Source organism: Nylanderia fulva, unplaced genomic scaffold (genome assembly GCF_048542155.1).
Source record: "Nylanderia fulva isolate GAGA-0341 unplaced genomic scaffold, ASM4854215v1 Scaffold9, whole genome shotgun sequence".
In the NCBI taxonomy this organism is placed as follows: Eukaryota; Metazoa; Arthropoda; class Insecta; order Hymenoptera; family Formicidae; genus Nylanderia; species Nylanderia fulva.
In genome coordinates this window covers 3250664-3273062 of record NW_028191026.1, presented here as the reverse complement: position 1 = coordinate 3273062, position 22399 = coordinate 3250664, and the positions used below count along the sequence as shown (strand labels likewise).

The window sequence follows — 22399 nt, the reverse complement described above, 5'->3', positions numbered from 1 at the left end:
CGGAATCAACGAATGATCGAATAAAACGGCGAATAAGTCATTATTCCGGGAATAATTATCAGTGTGAATCAGAAATCCAATTAATCTCGGAAAAGATATATATGTATGTATATGTATTTGTATGTGCGGCAGACAATTTCTGGTTCCGGTTAACAAGTACAGTTTAGACAACCATGTGTGTTATTGATGCGAAAAACTTATTGTGGAGTTATATAAATTTTTATTTTTAAATACAAATTATTATTTAAATTATTCTTATTTAATATTATTTCTTACGTTCATACGTGTGTTAATTATTCATGTGATATAAATTGTATTAACAGGAAATATTGACGATTTTTTTTTTAATTTTTATACGTTCGAAATAAATGCAAATATATTTAAAAGATATAAAATCGAGTATAGACGTTCTCATTTTTTTTATATTTTTTTAATTTCCTCCGATAAATCGACTGACTAACCTTAATCGGGCAATTTCTATCAAGACTGAAGACCTCTGACGTTCGTTCCCGATTAGATAGAAGCTGTGTACAAAGAGCTTGAGAAAAGCCGATTAAGAGAAGTTGATTTTTGCCTTCGTACCTGATAAAAATATTATCGTAGATACTGACAATCGACGAAAAACATTGAACCCGTTTGCTCAAGTGTCTAAGGAAGGATTCCATGATTATACAGTTTGGATCGCTCTTTGTAGTTTATGTACATGTCATAATTTTCTCTTTCGTTTTTTTTTTACTTTTCTCCAACTTCAAATTAAAATATACAAAATAACATTCACATTATTACAGACAAAAAATGTTGTCAAATTAATTTTCTGAAATCGCAAGAATTTCTTTTACATCCCAGATGCAACTCTTTGAAATTTTTTTACATAAGACACTATATCCTGGCACAATTACGATGGTTTATCTAAGACCTTTCTGCAAAAAGTGCATCGATGCATTGCATCGTCTTAACACGCTTTTGCGAGCGCTATTTTCTTTTACTATCATTTACGAAGTAAAAGTTTTATTCATTCGGAATGAAAGTTTTAAAGTCTCGATCAGATTCGGTCCCCTTCTCTCGATGGCAAATTGCCAACTATCGCAGCATCCACTTTCGTATACGGAAAACTATCGGGGTCCATTTTCGCGTAAGAACTGTTGGCAAATACGTTATCGAGAAAGAGGAACGAAAATAAATCGATGCTCAACTATCGAAAGCACTGAACCTCGTGACACTGATAGATCAATGAAATAATTGTGCGGAAACAATCTCTCTTTCTCTCCTTCTCCCTCTTTCTCTCTCAATAAAATAACAAATGTGTGTTCTTGTAATTATATTGTAATTTTTCAATTCATCGATTGTTGCAAAGAGGAAATTCTTTATAGATTTTTTCGAACGTTCTCTCTCTATTTAAATTCTTTATAAATCTCTACGACACAAATAAAGTTTAAATAAAAATTTATTTCGCATAAAACAACAGTTTATATTTTTTCATTATGTTTCATACATTTTATGACAACTTGTTTTGATGGAAACTCCAATCAACATCTATAAAAGAGCTTCGAACATTGTAAAAATGCAATCATTTCATTTTATGTCGCGTAATATTTATTTTATGTCCCGCAAATGTACATGTTTTCATATGTTTTTTTTAAATGAATATGCATATATATGCGTTTATATGTATTCGAAAGAAAAGAAAGATGAGAGAGAGAAACTTTTTTCTATAGACAATAAATTCGAAAACAATTTGCAAATATAAACTAAAAGAGCTACAAATTCTGAAATTGATTCCAGAATAAACAAACACGTTCAATTCGTTATTATATAATTTATTTATTTTTATTTTAATTCTAAAATATGATTTTAAAAAACTACGGACCTTTCAATGTTTTTGTCGAAAAAAATAATTTCAAGCTTCAATTTTAAATGAATGTAAAAAATCTTACAGAGATGTGTGAGAAGAGTAAAAAGCATTCCACATTTTTAAAAAATATTCCTGAATTTTAACACACATAATATTCAGTTCAACTCTTTTTTAAGAAAAAAAAGCTTGAAAAAAATTAATGCAAATTAACTTTTCTCGCTAAATACCAGGCCTTGATATTTTAATTCGCGTATGAAATTTAGAGGATTGCAGGAGAGATTCAAGAGATAAATACTTCCGATTTCTTAAAATAAAAAAAAAAAGAAAGCAAAAAATCAGAATCCCACTGTTGCACCGATCCGTTCAATTGCTCCAACCTTGCCGCCGGATAGAAAAACGGACTTTTTCCGGCTGGATTCGCGCAATGATCCCTCTCTTTTTATCCACTGGCGTTTCATCCGTAACCAGCCGGCCGCGGAAAATCGATGAAAAGCGTATCGCGCGTCGTTGACTGTCGCGTCTGGATAACAGTTTCCCGTCGTCCCACGAACTTCTTCCCGAAAAGCCATAAATAAAGACACCGGTATTCATGCGGCGTACAAACCCGGTTTATAGGGACAGAGTTCGCCTGGCCTTGCTTAGGAATATACAGCGGAATGTAGAGCGAGGAAACTCACGGCTTATTTACCCTCTCTCTCTCTCTCTCCATCTCGCTCCCATTTCCACCCCAAAATACATACACATATATATACACACACGCGCGCGCTTTCCGTATATCGTCGTCCTGGCTTTTATCGCGACACCGAAAGCCAAAAACGACGGCGGATTTACTGGTCCCTCGACTGTTTTCCCGTACCGTGATTGCCGCCACGCGTGAACAAACTATATTGCGGCCAATGGTGAAATTTACAAGAAAACAGTTGGTCCACCGTGCTTTTGATTCGGGGGAGGATATAACTCGAAATGAGAGACTTTATATACTTTTGATAAGGTTCTACTGCAGTCCCCGTAATATTGCACTGTGCTGTGCAAAATAATTTCGGAGAAGCTTTCGTCCAAAGGAATATATTAACGTCTACGGACATTGAAAAAGAATAAAGAGAGAATATAATTATATATGTAATTAAATATAATCGAATTATTTTCGTAAGTGAAGAATTAACTGGTTTTAAAAAAAATTGTATGTGTGATTGTTTATACATAATTTGATTTATACAAACATTTTATATAAAATATTTTCATTAAATAAATTTTACATTGTCTATATAAAACAGTTCAAAAATGAAAAAAATATATAATATTAAACGTCCGTATATATATATATATATATATATATATATATATATATTTTTTTTTTAAATTCAAACTATTATACCAAAAGATATAAATAATGAAAATAGGCATTTTTTGTATGTATGCAATATATCTTTTGTATCAATATATTTTTAATTGTCATCGTGGGCAAAATTTATAAGGAAACAGTTGGTCCCTGTTTTTGATTTTGGCAATAACTCGAAATGAAAGACTTTATATACTTTTGATAAGGTTCTACTGCAGTCCCCGTAATATTGCACTGTGCTGTGCAAAATAATTTCGGAGAAGCTTTCGTCCAAAGGAATATATTAACGTCTACGGACATTGAAAAAGAATAAAGAGAGAATATAATTATATACGTAATTAAATATAATCGAATTATTTTCGTAAGTGGAAAATTAACTGGTTTTAAAAAAGATTGTATGTGTGATTGTTTATACATAATTTGATTTATACAAACATTTTATATAAAATATTTTCATTAAATAAATTTTACATTGTCTATATAAAACAGTTCAAAAATGAAAAAAATATATAATATTAAACGTCCGTATATATATATATATATATATTTTTTTTTAAATTCAAACTATTATACCAAAAGATATAAATAATGAAAATAGGCATTTTTTGTATGTATGCAATATATCTTTTGTATCAATATATTTTTAATTGTCATCGTGGGCAAAATTTATAAGGAAACAGTTGGTCCCTGTTTTTGATTTTGGCAATAACTCGAAATGAGAGACTTTATATATTTTTGATAACGTTCTACTGCACTCCCCGTAATATTGCACTGTGCTGTGCAAAATAATTTCGGACAAGCTTTCATCATCTAAAGGAATATATTAACGTCCGAAGCAATTATAAATAATGTAGGACAAAAATATACGATACTTATATATATGTATAGAACGACGCATAAATAATTTAAAATAATAATTAGTGTAGTATTATTTATTATTCATTTATTTATATTGAAATAGAAGGCTCTGAATATTAAATATTGCAAAATGTATATTAGCGGGTTAATGAAGACTCTAATAAGCAATGCGCAAATTGTACTTCTTGATAAAATATGTTTATTTAGTATGTTTTGATTCTAATTTCAAACTATTTTCAGCAACTGTCAAATGCATATAAAAAATTAATGTTGTAAAGCAGCCATTAGAAGGAAAGAGAATATAATTAAAACAGAATAATCAAATTATTTTCATAAACTGAAGAATCGATTATTTTAGAGACAATTACAACAATGTCATTGTTTATATAAAATTTATAATCAAAAAATTAAAGAGAATATTAAATATTTATATATTTTCTTTATTTTCATAATTTAAGCTGTATATTATATTAAAAATAAATAGAAATAATACAATATAAGAAAATCTCTAGATAGTAACACGCATCTTTTGCGTATATATCTTTTATATCAATATTGTATATCTTTAACTGTCATCGTCGAGCGATGAAAATAACCGTTTTATATGTAAATTTTAATCGTCCTTCATTCGATGAAACTACGGGATTCAAAGTACATGTACAACGACACGACGCGACGTAAATGCAATATTATAATAGCGGGAAGCGTTTTATCTAAGTACAAAATAATGTTTTTGGCACGAGTTCATTTTCTCGTGTCGAACGAACGCGGATATGCACGAGGCGAATATATGTAAATGAGCATAAATTTCATGCACGTTTTAGGATTTATGTGTCGCGCGTTATAGTATATATTCCGAAAAATGTCTTTCATTTGTGGGTGGCATTTTTGTACCGCGAAGAAAATCGCATTCTCGCGTCAAAACGCGAAACATAATATATGTATATATACGAAACAACGGATATAAGATTACGACTATCGCGATATACGATACATACATATGTATGTATGCATATACCGTGTATCAGAGAAGCGAGCATATTTCTCGTCTTCCGAAGAAATAATACAACGTTTGTCTTTTCATTCTCGGGCGAAACTGAAATGGACAAAACTCGAAAATGGACGAGTCGTCGCAATGCAGTGGTCGTACAATAGATTACGTTTATCTCTCAAATTTGTCACACAACGCGCGATTTTTTTGTCATTTCTTTATCTTGTCATTTTATTTGTTTGAAACGTTTCTTTTCTCTTCGTATATATAAATATATTTTTAAAAGATTTATTAAATTTATAATCTAAAATTTATTCTTTTTTTATACATATTTAAAGATAGAATATGAAATTGGAACCAAACATTTTATTCGAAAAAACTTGAATAATTTAGTGTAAAAAATATCTAAATATTTTATTTTTATTTTTAAATTGTAAATTTTATATACACAAATATATCATAATCTTCTCTAAAATCGATTTTATGTTTTTTCTTTTTAATATCCATTTTATACAATTTATTTTTTTTTATATATATTTGACAGTTTTTGAAGATGGTTCGAAATTTAGAACCAAAATGTACTAAATAAACAATATTCAATCAAAAAGGAATAAATGTGCGCACTGCTTACTGTATTAGGCTCTTAATGAATCCTCTTACATTAACTTGTAATATTTATTTAATTATCCAGAGCTTTTTATTTCCAAAAAAATAAAAAAATAATACTACTAAATATTACTATAAATTATATTAAATACCATATAGAATTTTGCCCTACATATTTTATTTATAATGGGCTTCGCGTCTTCTCTAAGATTCTTAATCACCCGGAAACTCGGTGAATCCCTATACAGACTCTCTTGCCCCTAAAGTCATCTCAAAGCTGCAATTTTACGTTCTCCAAAATGCTTTACCACTTCTACACAACTCGAGACTTCTACTTCGTTTGCGCTCTTTATCTCAAAATTTGGTTCTCTCCGAAAATCAACGACGTAACTCAAACTCGACAGCGACTTATGTATATATGTGTGTTTGTTACAGTCATCACGCAGAGTTAAACCTTGAAACGACCCGGCTGTACAAAGATGACGAGAGCGCCCTTTGCACATCTCTCTTTGCGAGACATGCCTCGAAAACGGTGAGTGATTTGATCTGACAGACTATTTGAGAGCGATGATCTCAAGCGCGAGGGTAAATCATCATCCCCGAGAGGAAAATGATTCACCCTCACCCTGAAAAACCGCGGGCGTCTCGGATTTCGCGCACCCTCGGCTTCGGTATATAGAACCGAGGGATGTCTGAGCGTGTCGTGGTTTCGCGTGAATGAATTTCAGGATCCTTCGGGTTTCTCTCTCTTTCTCTTTCTCTTCTCGAAGAAGTGCGAACGACGCTATTCCAGTGAATCTCGAGAAAGTACTCGCGGTTCCGCGCGAGAATCGTGAGAAATTGATCTTCGAAATTTTGCGAGTTTCATAGGTGACCTAGTTCCGGGGATGATTTAAATTCCGCAGGGAGTTCGACTAATATATGGAGAGAGAGAGAGAGAGAGAGAGGAATTGTCTCCTGTGAAAGTATATTATTTTTTTTTTACCGAAAAGAAATATATAATCTTCCATTATTGCGATTAATTTAAATTTCGATAACAATTACAGATTTTATTTTGTAAAAAAAAGATATATAAATATTTTATGAATTTATTCTCTCATAAATATAGAATTTTATTTTCTATAGAAAAGCCCTATAAATCTGTAATTTTCTATAAATAAATATGGCAATGGGAAATAATAATATTTAGTATGCGTATATAATGACGTCGCATAATAATGATACTAATGGGCAAACAAATGTGTAAATGGATAAAATATATATACAAATAAATTTGACAAAAGCAAGCACATGAATTAATAATATTGACAATTTATCGAAACTAACCGGGAGTTTATTAAACCCTAGAATTTAGCAAGTGGAAGAATATATATATATATTTTCATATAAAAAAGGAGTTCGCAAAATTAAGGAAAAGAGTGCGCAGACCTCGTAAAGAAAAGTAAAAATTCGCGTTGCAAGCGAATGTCGCAGAACCGCCGTGAGAAACGCAATCGCGCGAATAAAGTTTAGGCCTTATAAGCTATAGTTTGAACCAATTTTTTTTCACCAAACGGAGAAGATCGGAGGACGAAAGCGAGAGATTGCGGCGCGTTCGGGGTTGGCGGTAATCGTGATATAACCGCTCCTAAATGCTGAGTTAATGATCAAATCTGCGAAGGAGAAAGTTCTCAGACTGCGAAACGGGCAGAGGTATAAGGTAAGGTAAAGCGCGGTGACGGTAAGACGAGCCGGGATTAAATTCGTGCACAGTTTGTAATTTGCACGCGCGGCGCTCTGCTACGCCCCCAGCTTTCCCAACTTCCCCCTTTTTCCTACCCCATTCCACCCCCGGCTTACGACGGGGGTCGAGATTAAAATGCAAATCCGAACTTGATCACGGAATAAATTTGAGATATGATTGTCGGGAAACGCGCCCGCCGAGACACGGCTCGTTTACTTACAGTGTCTCCAGATTCACAATCCTGTAATGGGCCAGGTATGTATGACGGTACAGCTGAAACAGAAGAGAGAGAGAGAGAGATACATTAGTAATGTTTGTCGGAATTAGTGCGATCGAATAATTATTATATGGGTGATGCCGAAAGAAAAATCAGGAAGTATAAAATATTTAGAGAATGGACATGCAAAGTTATCTCTTATTTTTCGAATATAAAAAGTTTTATGTAATATAAAGGAAATGAATTATTCTGGAATTCTTTAAACTCGATTTTATTGGGATATCTTATGACAAAATTAATACATGATTGAGTAATTTGTAAATATGTAAGATATAATAATATATATAATAATGATAATTAATATCTAATATTTAAATTGTAATTCTCTTTTAATATAAATGTTTAAATATCTATATTAAATAAATGCTAAAATTTATTGACTTTGAGTAACGTGATATATGTTTGAAATTATATGATTTGTATAATTTATGTAAAATATAATAATGATAATTAATATCTAATATTTAAATTGTAATTCTTTTAATAAATGTTTAAATATCTATATTAAATAAATACTCAAATTTGTTGACTTTGAGTAACGTGATATATGTTTGAAATTTTGTATAATTTTCACAGATTTTTTTAGATCGAATCAATCCATATCACATGAAATATCGTCAACTACTTCTCGAGGTAAATTAATTCTACTATTTTATACTTTCCTTTCTTTCAGCTTATTCTCGAAAAACTATCATTTTATAATACATTTCCGAAAAACGTCGTAATGTCTTTTATAAAGGACTTATAGAGGAATCTCGAATATTATTTTTTCAAATTACCATGCGATCGATGTTGGAAGAAAATCCATTACTTATATTTCTGATAAATCAAATTGAATACTTAAAACGTCGCTAGTGGTATTTGAAATAGGAACGATATATTTTATTCGACCCAAACTAGCCAAGAAAATTTTTATTTTATTTCCACAACGTTTCGACCATCTGTTTTTGGTCCTTTTCAAGTGAAAAATTCCTTGCATAAAAGCGCAGTTAGTTGACACTGTTGTCACGATTAATAATCAACGTGGAAATAAAATAAAAATTTTCTCGGCTAGTTTAGGTCGAATTAAATATATCGTTCCTATTTCTGATAAACTTCCAACGGTATAAAAAAAATCAATCGAACGCTACGAAAACGGTGGCATTCAAGTGTGATGGAAATTTCTGCTTTTGGAACCTGTGGCGTTAGAAAGAACTGCTTTCGTGCAAACCATCTGAGCGTGACCTGAGGATACCGAGGGGTAACGTAAAATACGGTAACGTGACCCCTCGTGCACGGATTTCTATTTCGTTACCGCATTTTGCCGTGGGTTATCCCCGACAGTTTCCGACTACCGTGTGTGTTACTACCCATAAAAACCTCTCTCGCTCCCGTTCTTGCGTCATTCATGTGGCACAGATAGAACGCAAAAATATAATAAAGTCAGCACTGGATAAAAATAGCGGACATATACGTCCCACAAGCTTTTCGCACGCGTGAAATTAGTATACGTATGTATATATGTATAGGTGAAAGCAATAAGCAAGCTTGTGTGTATTGTACGCTGGAACGGTTAATTTGCGACAAAGCTTTATTAGATGACTAAAGAGATGAAACTGACACCCTGCTAACAAAGAGCAACTGCACTGATCTATAAAAATAAATAAAAAAAAAAAAAACAACGGAAATTTATCTTATCTTTAATTTATTCTATCCTTAGATTTTTAATAATTAACATACTTTGTGTGCGTGGGTACGTATAAAAATAAAATATCTAAAAATATTTATATTTTTTTTAGTTGAAAATTTTATACAATGTAAAATGAATTTTTTTTAGAATTTTTTAAGCTCGATTTATTACGATATTATAAAATTAATGCATGAATAATAAATATACACTATAAATATATAATATATACAATATTTGTAATAATAAATATCTCATTTTGAAATAAATATAACATGTTGCTTTGATTTCTTCTATATAATATAAAATCAATTATTCTCGAATTCTCTAAACTCGATTATTTTTAGGATATCATGACACAATTCATACACGAATAAATATATAACAAAAATATCTTAATTTGATATTTCTTATGTAAAAATACCTGTTATCTAAATTCTAAAAACTAATTTCTAAGTAGGGTGATATACAATTTGTATAATTTCCGCGCTTTTATTGAGGTGAAACCGATGAATTCAAATCCAATTACAAAGCGTAAGCTAAAAGTCTAGTAAATATCAAGTGCGAACTTTTATCGATTTTACTGTTCCATTAGATATCGAGTCCACAAACTTCGTACCTGTGTACTTCGCGAGGTGGCTTGACTCTTCGAAAGTCATTTAATCCGAGCGTATCTCACGTCTTTTATAACTTTCCTTCCTCGCGCACTAATAATAATCATAGTAATAAAAGCAATAAACGGCTAAAAGCAATAAACGTGCGTCCGAAGTTAAACAGCAAGCAGTGCAGCTAACATAACACGCACGTGCGAATTCACTAGCGACGACGTAAAACACGCTTAGAAGTTTAATGATCAAACTTCATGATCGTGAGATGAATCGCGATTCCGAAGACGCGTCTTTCAAATTAGGGTATTCGTTATCAATAGAATTATTTGTCCGTGAGTTTCCGGAGAAAAAAAAATATATAAAAGTAGTCTTATGGTTTTTTCTCAATGATTCTACTTGGTCATATTCATAGGTACGTTATCATCTGCAATTATAAGAATCAAGTTTTTATTTAATAATAAATGTGTGGTCTGATGTTTCTATTTACTTCGAAAAATTTGCATCCATTATTATAGACGTGGATTATTTCAGATTATTAGATTCACAAATTTATTTACCGTTTCAATCATTTGTTTTGTATTACTTCCTTAATTTATTTGAGCAAGTAATTAAATATAAAGCATACACCGAATATTCAAAATTTATATTTTAATATTTAATAAGCAAATCACTTTTCTTCCACAAATCTCAAAATTATACACAATTATTCAGGTTTGTGAAACAATAATACTATATAAAATTAATATCAGTGATAATATAAATTGATGTAATATAGAATATAAAAGCATAACTAAAAAAATAATGTAAACTTGCGGTTAAGTTTAATAATCTGATGATGCCGGTAATTGTAATATTAATGCTTTCCGGAATAATTTCGACGTTTATTGATTTATCGTTTTCGTTTTCTGTTTCTCAAACAATATTTATCTTATTAACCCAAAAGCAAGGAAGCATAATAAATGATTTCATATTCCAATTTCACCAAACTACATCATTTAATTATGAGTATTTTTCTAGTTTTATAAAATCCTGTTGTATAATATAAAATTCCATTATTTTATTTAAATATATAAAAATTTATAAATAATAATTTAATAAATTTTATTAAAAATTAATTTTTAAGAAGATACAAAAATATAATATGAAATATACTATATACCAAACGTATTCGAATTTAATAATCCAAGCATGCTTGTAAACTGTACATAGACAATCAAAAAGAAAAGCTAATCTTGCAATATAACCAGCAATCGCTTTATAGCTAATAGATCCGCAATGATTAGAGGGACCATCGGCGTGTTAATTGGCACAGGTAGATAGGTAGATAGATATAGCGAATGTGCGCTCGCGGCTGGAAACGGTCCAGCCATTCCCATGGGAACATTTCGGAACTAGGGGGAGATCCGGGTATCCGATAGAGAGAGAGAGAGAAAGAGAAAAAGAGGGAGAGAGAGAACCGACCGTCGAAGCATCGACAGCGCGATACGGAAGGATTCATGGTGCGCGCTATTTTGCCTCCATTAACTCTCTTTCGGAGCAGACCTATAAATCATGGGCCGCCTGATAAGGTCGAGCAACGCCATTTTCACGTGTTGCGGTCGCGTTCGCTATCGGGCTCGTTTCCATCGCATTATTCCCGCCTTCAACACTCCGAGGTACACTGCCCTCCATTAACCCTTTTCGATGTACCGGGACTCCTGAGTTCTTTCGTCACGTGGAATTATATGCAGTCGCCGAGTGTAATCTCCGGGATCGAATTCTATTTGCAAATCAATTCCATGCTTTAGCGTCACGCATCATTTTTTCAGATAAATTTTTTTAGCTTTTTCTTTGTAAGTTTCTTCATTATAAATTGTGATCTTTTTTTTAATCGTGTATAATTTTATATTGAATTATTAGAGTGATATTTTTTATTTTAATTTAATTATTATTTTATAAACGGAATTTATTAATAATGTAACAGGATGTAAATTTTTTGACCAGAGAGATTCGTGATTAGAAAATCATTTACAAAGTTCAGCGATCAATTTTGAGTGAGAGAAGAAGAAGTGAAGAGAGGATTCTAAATAAGTTAAGCAACAATTTCGCAACAAATTCGAAGAGTGACGACAAATTGGGATTTGTCTAAAATTTACTACCAACTTGTTGCTACATCTCGTAAAAATTTCGACCGAATAAAGACCCTTTCGTCCTCCTAAATTGTCCCTTGCGAGTGAACCGACTTGTCGAAGTGACGAATGAAATATTGCGGGCAAGAAGGTCTCGAATGTAGTCCGGAATTAAGAGGAGGAGATTCTTGCATCTCGCGTACGAAAGAAAAAAATTCTTATGTAATATCCTGAGAAATATTACAGCAAAATGTGACTGAAAATTCAAGATTTCCGTTCAATAAGTATTACGATCGCGTCTCGTAAAGTTTATCGTATAGCACCGGAAATATGGTTTCCGAAAGATTTCACATCATCATATAAACTCTTTCTCCTCCCTCCCTTCTTTCCTCTCTGGTGTTATCTGAGTTATATTCTGCCACACTGTAGAGTCGTAGCTATGTCAGTATTTTTTTTTTTTTTTTATAACGCGTCGTATTCATATTTCACCACGAATTTAAAACCGTGCAGCGGGAAAATGAAAAATGGATCGCGAAATGAAAATCGTGTTAGGAATTAATCAAAACTCACGTTATGTGAATCGAAAAATGACAAACCACAGTCTACTATTGTTGATGCGATTAAAATGATACGAACGAACAAGTGGCCGATATATATTTTTCAAATTTATTTCTCTGCAGAGAATTTTTTCAAAAATTTTCAATCCGTTATGTAATAATACTCAAGTTGAAAGAAGCATTTTATATTTATTTCAAAAATAAGTATACAAATATATCTATTTTTGAATAAGAAAATGCTTTGATATTTATTCAAAATATATCTATTTAAAAAAAAAAAGCATTTTATATTTATTTCAAAAATAGGTATATTTGTATGCCTATTTTTACAATAAATATAAAATGCTTTTTATTAAAAATAAAATTATATATTTTATACATTTATATTTTTAAATAAAATTATATTTTAATTTATTAAGATACATTACATGTTATTACATAAATTTAATACATTTATTCGTGTATTACTTTTGTCATAATATCTTTTAAAGTTTAGAGAATTTCTGAAATAATTCATTTTATAATTATATAAGTTTCTATAACTTAAAAGGTTATAATTTCAATATTTTACTGATCTTACAGGATTTCTCATAAATATACAAAAAAAAGTAAAATAAAATAAGAAATAAAATTATATTAAACAGTTGAGTTTATAAATTTCTATTTCTCCATTATTGTTCATTATTTTGTTAATTGATTACGTATAATTCTAGTCATAAACTGCTTCTTCATCTCGAGAAATGAAAAGACAGTCACTGAAATTCCCAAGCGTAAATAAATATACAACAATCTACCGCGAAAGTCCGCGAATTTCGCTGCTCGCAGCAGTGGAAGATTAAGGAAATATTCGGCGAACGATTACTTCATTTTCAGCGGTCGACCGGGAAAAACACACAAAGCCGTGGTACAAAATTGAGTGCGCCGGTATTCTCGGGATTGTATCGCGACATTTGGAGAAGAGTTTAAAGCGGGAATTAATGTGTATTGACCGGGTCACCCGGGAAACAAATTTTTATATATAACAATATAAAATTATATATAAAATATGTCCATACGTAATTAGATAAAAATGCTTTTTATATATAATTATATAAATTTATATAATAAATATTTCTTCATATATATAAATATATTTATATATATGAAAAAATATTTATTATATAAATTCATATAATTATATATAAAAAGCACTTTTATCTAATTAATGTCAAATAATTTGACATGATTATATACGAACCCTCATAATTTATATATAATTATGTATAAAAATGGACATATTTCACAATATATAATTTGACGATTACATGTATAATTATACAATAATTTATATATAAAAAATGATTTCCCGGGCACCCCGGGACGATCTGGCTGGACCTCCGCGCTTGTGCGCACACGCGCGATTCCTCTTCCTCTAACGCGAAATTAATTCCCGCGGCGCCGCGGGACACGCGTTCCGTTCTACCGGAAGCACGGTGCGCTTCCCTCGCTTCGATTCGCGCGGTTTATGCATGGATAGGCAAGAATAGCTGCTGCCTAGAAGAGGGGGCGTATTGTTTGCGCGAATAAGCGCGTACAAACACGTACGAGCGAGTGGGCAGAAACGTATAATCTCTCCGCAAGAGTGTTTATTTTCCGCCCTAGCAGGCAAGAAGAGTTTCACTCCGTATCTTCGTCTCGTCCTTACACGGGAAAGAAAAAACAAACTCGCGTAGAATTTCTCTGGAGCGAGAAAAAAAGTCTGACAATTATACCTCGCTCTTCTCGAATTCATTTGCGCGTTTTGTGCTTTAATGTCGAAATTATCCGATTAGAGCAATAAATAGGACATTATACGTGTTAGTGTTTAAATTAATAATGCATTTTAGTAATGAATTCATATCTAATAATATATATTTTATGTATTTTAAATTATTGCTATTACCTATATATAAATTAATAATGACAATAGAAGTATGTTTAATTAATAAATTAACTTTACTGGCTTTCATTTATTAACTACTAATTATTGCTGTTCTCTCGCTGTGACGTATAATCGGCGATAATGATGCATTCTATATATATTATATTCAAATGCAATGTATGATCCATTTAACGCTCAAAGGTGAACAACTTTGATTGCGGTTGATGTTACGTATAATAGAATGAGTGACGAGTCCATCCTTTCATTTTGTCATTGATAGAGTTTGTCGTTATATTATACAGTTTCATGTAATAGAATTTACGATCGATAGATATAACTGCCTAAGTCTTTTATTACACGATTATTATTACTGAATTTCCCTTAATTGGGTAGAATATAATTACAAAGTTATTTATATATATATTGGCAAGTTTATATATCATTAAATAATATGTAAACATAATCATTATAAACATAAATAAAACAAGATAAATTCACGATCAATTAATTGCAATAATTAGTGAAAATTTCCCCTACTTTATACATATATATATATAATTTTAAAAATATAAATGTATAAAATATATAATTTTATTTTTAATAAAAAGCATTTTATATTTATTGTAAAAATAGGCATACAAATATACCTATTTTTGAAATAAATATAAAATGCTTTTTTTTTTTAAATAGATATATTTTGAATAAATATCAAAGCATTTTCTTATTCAAAAATAGATATATTTGTATACTTATTTTATATATATATATTGACAAGCCTAACATCTCTATGATAATATAATATATAATAATAAATAATAAACAAGATGGGCCTATATTTTTTCTTTTTCTCTCTCTCTCTTTCTTTCTCTTCTTCTTTTTTAATTTTCCGAAAGGCGATATTTGACAGATTATTTAATAGATAAAACGATAAGAGAGACGCTGGAATAACCGATGCTCGTAAAAAATACGTGCAAAGCGGGCGCCAAAATATCGTGTAACATTCTCTCTATACTGGAATGGGCTTTGGTAATGCAGGCTGCGGTTTCTGTTGTTGGTTTCGCGCGTTTTTCCGTCGGCGCACTTAATTTCCCAGAGGCGAACCACCCATTTGGTTTTCGGTTAGCTGGCCGTGCTCCAATGCAAGTGGCCGAGCCGTACAAATCGCTAATGTCGCTAAAAACTAAAAGCGTTTCTTCCCCTTCACGGCCGCGTAGAGGCTCGATTAAACCGGATAGATGCTAATTAAGAAACTTTCGTACCGAAAACCGTATGTGTGTATGTATACGATTTTATGCCAGAAGAGGGTTTCGGCCGCAATTAATTCTTAGCACATAACTCACTCTCGACTTAATTTCCCAGAAGAATGAAAACGCGCGCATGCGCTCCTCTCTTGATTTTATTAAGCAAGCTTAAATATACAAGCACGCAGATAAAATGCGTATGAAATAACGAGAGACGTGAGATTTAAATTTTAATGATGGTCTGAATAAACTTTCGACGTCACTATATACGTTTTCTAAGTTGTTTTTTAACGCGCAATTTCGTCGGACGCACACACGCACACCTTGAATTATCTCGGAATAAATATTACGCGTGAAATGTTCTGTAGGATGTAAAATTTCTGTAGATCGTATATCATGTGCGTTATGTATATAAACGTAAGCTCGTATAATAAATTACACAAATCGTTAATGCTAAGAAAAGTGCTTAAAATTCAAATTCCGTAATTAAACATTTTTACTGCGCAATTTTTTTTTCTCTCGCGATAAGAATTTTAACTTTCTACAGGCAAAGTGGAAATCAAAGAGAGTACAGTGAGGGAGTAAAGTTTGCGGAATATTGTGTGAAATAATTAAAATGCATCGATCCATAATTTGAAAAAAGGGAAGGAGTATAAAACTTTTCTGCTCTAATTATAAAAATCTAAATATTCCTCTTTACACTAAAAAAATTATTAACTTGTCTAAACCTTTCATCTAAATTACTATTTTATTAATTGATTGAATATATATTAGTACTTAAGTCAAATATACGTTTTGTTTTAAATTTAATATGTTATATTTAAATATCTAGTTGAAAGGTTTAGTGAAGTAAAGACATTTTTTCAGCGTATAAACGATAAATTGTTCATTAAAATAAAATGCTAAAAACTAAACGTAGCATCTCGAATCGCATAATTAATAATAATAAAGCAATAACAATAAAGAGTATTTTATACATCTTACAATTTTCTCGCGGAAAAGAGGATTTTTGTCGAAAAGAAACTCGCGCAAAAAATATTTTCCGCGCGAGATATGATTTTAAATATGAGAGAATTTTACTACACGGAACATCGCCAACATTTACACTCGCTGTTTCTCGCCAAATAGCCGTCCGTCGTGTCGCGGAGAGAGAATGAAGCACTTTCGCGATACTGGGTCACGTTTCGATTTTCGCCCCGGTGATTCGCCTTATCCCGAAAACGAGCGATTTATTCCGAAGGGTCTTTCACACGCCGTATCTCCGGCATGTGAATCGACTGCGGAATCGAACTTGTTCGTACGAAACATATATATATATACCCCGGGCTTCTAGGATGCGAGCGCATTATTAAGGCCGGTCACGCACCGAATCAGATCAGTCCCGCACGGAATCAGACCTTTGCGGTCTATATTGGACCGGTAATAATTGATAGATCATTGATGGCAAAGGTTTACAAGAACTCCGTTCGCCCGTACATCGACATGATAGCGAGTCAAATATTGATTCCTACGAAGGAATTGCGATACACTCCAATTCGCGATTTCATCGACGTTAGATATGAATTATGAAGTTGAACATATGATTCTTAAGTTATTACCAAAATTTTTTGAGCTTCTAAAAAGGTACTTTTATAAGATACAAAAATAATCGTTGAAAATTTTCGGTTTTTCCAGCAGAGAATAAATATCTTGTATTGAGAAAGTTGTTGTTAAATAAAGCACAAGAAATATGCACGATTTCATCGACATTACATATAAATTGTAGAGTTTGAAGATATAATTCTTAAGATATTACAAAAATTTTCTGATCTTCTAAAAGGATACATTTATAAGATACAAAAATTATCCTTAAAAATTTTCAGTTTTTCCAGAGAATAAATATCTTGTATTGAGAAAGTTGTTGTTAAATAAAGCACAAGAAATATGCACGATTTCATCGACATTACATATAAATTGTAGAGTTTGAAGATATAATTCTTAAGATATTACAAAAATTTTCTGATCTTCTAAAAGGATACATTTATGAGATACAAAAATTATCCTTAAAAATTTTCAGTTTTTCCAGAGAATAAATATCTTGTTTTAAGAAAGTTGTTGTTAAATAAAGCACAAAAAATCAGCGCAATTTCATCGACGTTACATTTGAATTATTGAGTTAAAAGACATGGTTCTTAAGATATTACAAAAATTTGATCTTCTAAAAAAGTACTTTTAAGATAAAAAAAATAATCCTTGATAATTTTGAATTTTTCCAGAGAATAAATATCTTGTATTTTAAGAAAGTTGTTAAATAAAGCGCAAAAAAATAAGCGCAACATATATAAAAATAAATAAAATATAATAAAGATGTCCATTATATCGTAAGAATTTGAAAGATGAATTTGCGTGAAAAAATAATACACATGTTTTTCTCCGGCGTATTTAAAACGGCTGCCAGGATTTTCATTCGATTTTTTTCGAACTAATCCGAATCAGTTTGAAGAGATCAAATTTCGAAAAGTGCAATAAGAATAATTAACGCGGATTTTCTGCACGCCATTCATCTGCTGGTAATCAGGACTAGAACAGGTCGGATTATCCGTGACAAATGAAATAATTAATTTGTAAACTATGAAAACGGGTTTCAAAGCGAATTAATTAATTACCACGATCATTAAGGAATGAAAGTCACTGCACACAATGTTGTGTCATGTTGCTTTAACGAAAGATAACGTGCGCGATTTAACTTTGAATTAAATGTCAGATACACAGTTACGGTTTAAAATCTAAAATATTCCACATGATATATCGAAAAAGCGCCTCAGCTATTTCGCATAACGTAAAATTTCTAAAACTCGGGATTTAATCTCAGTTTACTACATTCTGCACGTTAATGTCAGTATATATGGTAAAAAACTTGAAAAATTGTAAAAACTGTAAATGATTAAAAAAACTTCACATTTTTAACATAATTATATAATCCACAAAACTAAAAAAATTTTAGAATACATACAATGTATATGCTAACTATTTATATTGTATATTTCATAAATGTCCTTGATGCAAATTATCTAAAAAATGTGAAATGTGTATGCAAATGTAACCAGAATGTAATGTATATACAAGAAGATCCAAGATACATACATACTATATATACATGATTAGTATAATCTATGTATGTATTCAGATAACACATGACTGCTAGTGGATGTTTATCGAAACGTCTATTTTTGGACATTGGACATTCATTTTCGATGGAAAAAGCATCTGTCGATATATGATATATTAATAAATATATGCATATATAAAATATAAAATTTTTAGTATTATAAAATTTTTAATTTTATAAATTACATTTATACATTATTTTATTATTTATTTAATTCTGTTATTGAGAACCCAGTGTTTTTTGTCTCATATATATATATATATGTGTGTGTGTGTGTGTGTGTGTATAATAATGCACATGTAGAATATTATTTTCATGTCACGAATAAAAAATGCGTATGCACAGAATCCGATATTATATGGGAAAACGCGCAGTTGTCGGTAATAATTACGTGTATCTCTACAAATATGTTAAAATACAGATACAGATTTCGATGCCGCGTTCGTGGCCCAGCTCGAAGCTTTCGGAGTTTTCGAATGAAAATTGCAACATTAAACCAAAGATCGTTAATGTCTTTTTAACGGTACGTTTGCTCGCTTCTTAATAGCGTCGCCGATGTTTATCCCGCTTCTCGTCGTCGTCCCGGCATTAAGTTAATGCGCTAAATGGCGCGATGCATCGCAAAAGGAATGCGGAATTTAGATTGCGCGAGCTATGAGTACTTATGTTCGCGAACAATGTCGATTTAGTTCGTAGATCGAACAAACGTTGCACATCGTTGCACAATAGACGCGAAAAGCCCGCGGTCTGATCAGAATCGATTTTATCCACTGCAGTTTCACCCGAGGCAGTGTCGTATATACATATGTATGTATACACACACATACACACGTACGCCATTATATCTACTTATATATATATAAAATAGAGAATAATTTATTTTCTAAAAAATATATAAAAATTAATCAAGATAATTGATAAATAAAATGTTGAATTTCATGAATTAAATTATATATATATATATTTATGATATGATGGTATATTTTCTACCTAAAATATAAAAATATAGACTCTAATTTTTAATAAATAAATAAAATAAAATAAAGAAATTACAAGGTATAATATTTCGTGCTCTCATGTGCACTGTCGACGCTCGTAAAGGAACTGTTCTTCTTCCTTTTTTTTAAAACGCGCCAATAAAAACGAACGTTGAGATTTTGCTGCGCGAACGCACTCCACATAACGCAATTTTATGAATTAAATTATATAAATACGTACCATTTTATTTTGTCATATATGTATACATATAATTCAAAATTTTATTTATTATTTTTTATTATTTTAATATCTTTATCTTTATTTAAAAAAAAATAAACTAAATTATTAAAAAATAATAAATAAAATTTTGAATTATATGTATATATGACAAAATAAAATGGTGTATATTTATATAATTTAATTCATAAAATTGCGTTATGGAGTGCGTCCGCGCAGCAAAATCTCAACGTTCGTTTTTATTGGCGCGTTTAAAAAAAAAGGAAGAAGAACAGTTCCTTTACGAGCGTCGACAGTACACATGAGAGCACGAAAACGTTTGTCTCGATTTTCCGCGTTGCACGAGATGCACATTAAGATTAGTGCACCGGCACGTTCCGAGCACTCGGCGATAAGTATATGGAGCAGTTTTTCAATTTATTTCTATCCCTCTGCGACTCTTCTTTCTCTCGTCTATCTCTCGTCGATCGTAAAAGCAAAAGATATACGTACGTGCAAAATAGTAAATATCAATTTTTTTAATATTGCAAAAAGCGACAAAAAAATAAGACGAAAGATAGAGAACTTAATATCCGAAAAATGTGTATTTGAAATTTAATTAATACAAAATACATAGATGTAACAAATGCGCGTTTGTTGCATGACGTGTAGCTCTAACAAAGTTTGCGATGTACTTTGATAAAAGCAACTGGGCGATGTAGGTTCCAGGATGCAGCGATCCGCGGTTTTGTGCAACAGAGCGGAAGACGCTTTTGAGAAACGTAGCCGAAATTATCATTTAATCAGTTTGACACATCAGTTGTTAAAACAGTTAAGATCTGCGCGAAAATTTAAACGCGAAACTCCTCTTCTCCCGAACGTTATTCACAAGTAATTAGTTTAAAAGTAAAAATTGCATTATCTTCACTCTTTCATTGCGCTTCTCTATCATTTGCAAACACGAACAGCTTGAAAAAGAATCCACAGAAACTTTAGCACAGCTTTTCATTTAAGATTTTAATTAAAATAAAATTGCTATATATTAACATTTCTCATATTGCGTATTAAAATGCGCAGTCAAAGTAACGAATTGCAAATGGAAAATATATATGAACAAAATATTTTACGTTCATTATCAAGTTCCATTATCATGCGCTTGATGAAAAGTTTGACAAAATAAATGAATGCTTTGGCAGAGTTTCATAAGCGGTGTATTAATTACACCATCATTATAAAGCGATCAAAGTTGAAAACGCAAAGTAGGTCAGAGAGATTTATCATGTGTTACAAAATGTATACAAATTGAAAATTGTGCGGCGTGTTTCGTGTGAATCAATATTTTAAATTCAAACTGATTATTTTCACCATGTTGGGTGTATATATTGTACATACATATATATAAATTTTATATCGTTTATTTTATAAAAAGCAAACTGTCTAAATCTATATATATAGAAAAGCAAGCTGTCGTTAAAACTTTTTTTTTTTTAATTTCATAGTTTTAATATTGAAATTTAATGTATAAATCGAAATTAAAATTCAATACGTGAAGTTCAATAAAAATGTAAAATTAAAAAAAAACTTTTAACGGTAGTTTACCCTTTTATCCCGCCTTCTTTAAAATCTCCTCACGTTTCCTAATCTAGAGACCAATATTTCGTGCAGTACAACATACGCATTCGGAACAATGCTTCTCGTCCAAATTAGCGAAAAATATCGCCTTGAGTTTCCTTATTTATATATCAGGAGAGCAATAATCGCGCGCGACCGTTTCTCCCGTGGAGAAAAATCGCGTTCCGTTTATTCGCCCCTCCAATATCCTCAGAGTGGCTCATTAAGAATTGATTTTAATGCACTACTTGGTGGATTTCACTGGAGATACACGAGAGACCATGGACACACAGACCGGGCACTTACATATTGTCCGACGAAATTTCGGAGCCGCGGAGCTGCATAATGTAAATCAAGAAGCATGCACATGCACATGCACCGATTGCGCCTCCATTCGACGGCACATGGGCCCTTTATTGGTTAATATCCTCGAACGTTATCGGTCGAACGAATTTCAACCGCATAATCGCAACTTTCCCGGTTTCATCGACGTCGTATAATTCGCCGATATATTCGGCAGGTGCATGATGCAGCATGACTGCCGGTTAACAAATGAGTTTAACGAAGAGAAAATCTTTCGAGAAATATCCTCGCAAATGAGATTTCAGATTTTTCAATTTTTATTTGAAAAGATACGTAACGTAAGACTTTTTTTACTTCATTTTATTTTACAATATAATTATTTTACAATAATTCATATATAATAAATTTAATCATTTT

At 31.3% G+C, this 22399-nt stretch overlaps 1 protein-coding gene across 7 annotated transcripts in view; it reads right to left on the bottom strand.

Moving 5' to 3' along the window:
- LOC114930018 (dipeptidyl peptidase 4 omega) overlaps positions 1–22399 on the bottom strand; it is a 373400-nt gene that overhangs the window by 59020 nt on the left and 291981 nt on the right. For all 7 annotated transcript variants that reach the window (XM_085489791.1, XM_085489793.1, XM_085489795.1 and 4 more), the window contains one exon: positions 7590–7642. In XM_085489791.1, the coding sequence (XP_085345917.1) occupies positions 7590–7642 (53 nt within the window). The remainder of the gene's footprint in view (positions 1–7589; positions 7643–22399) is intronic.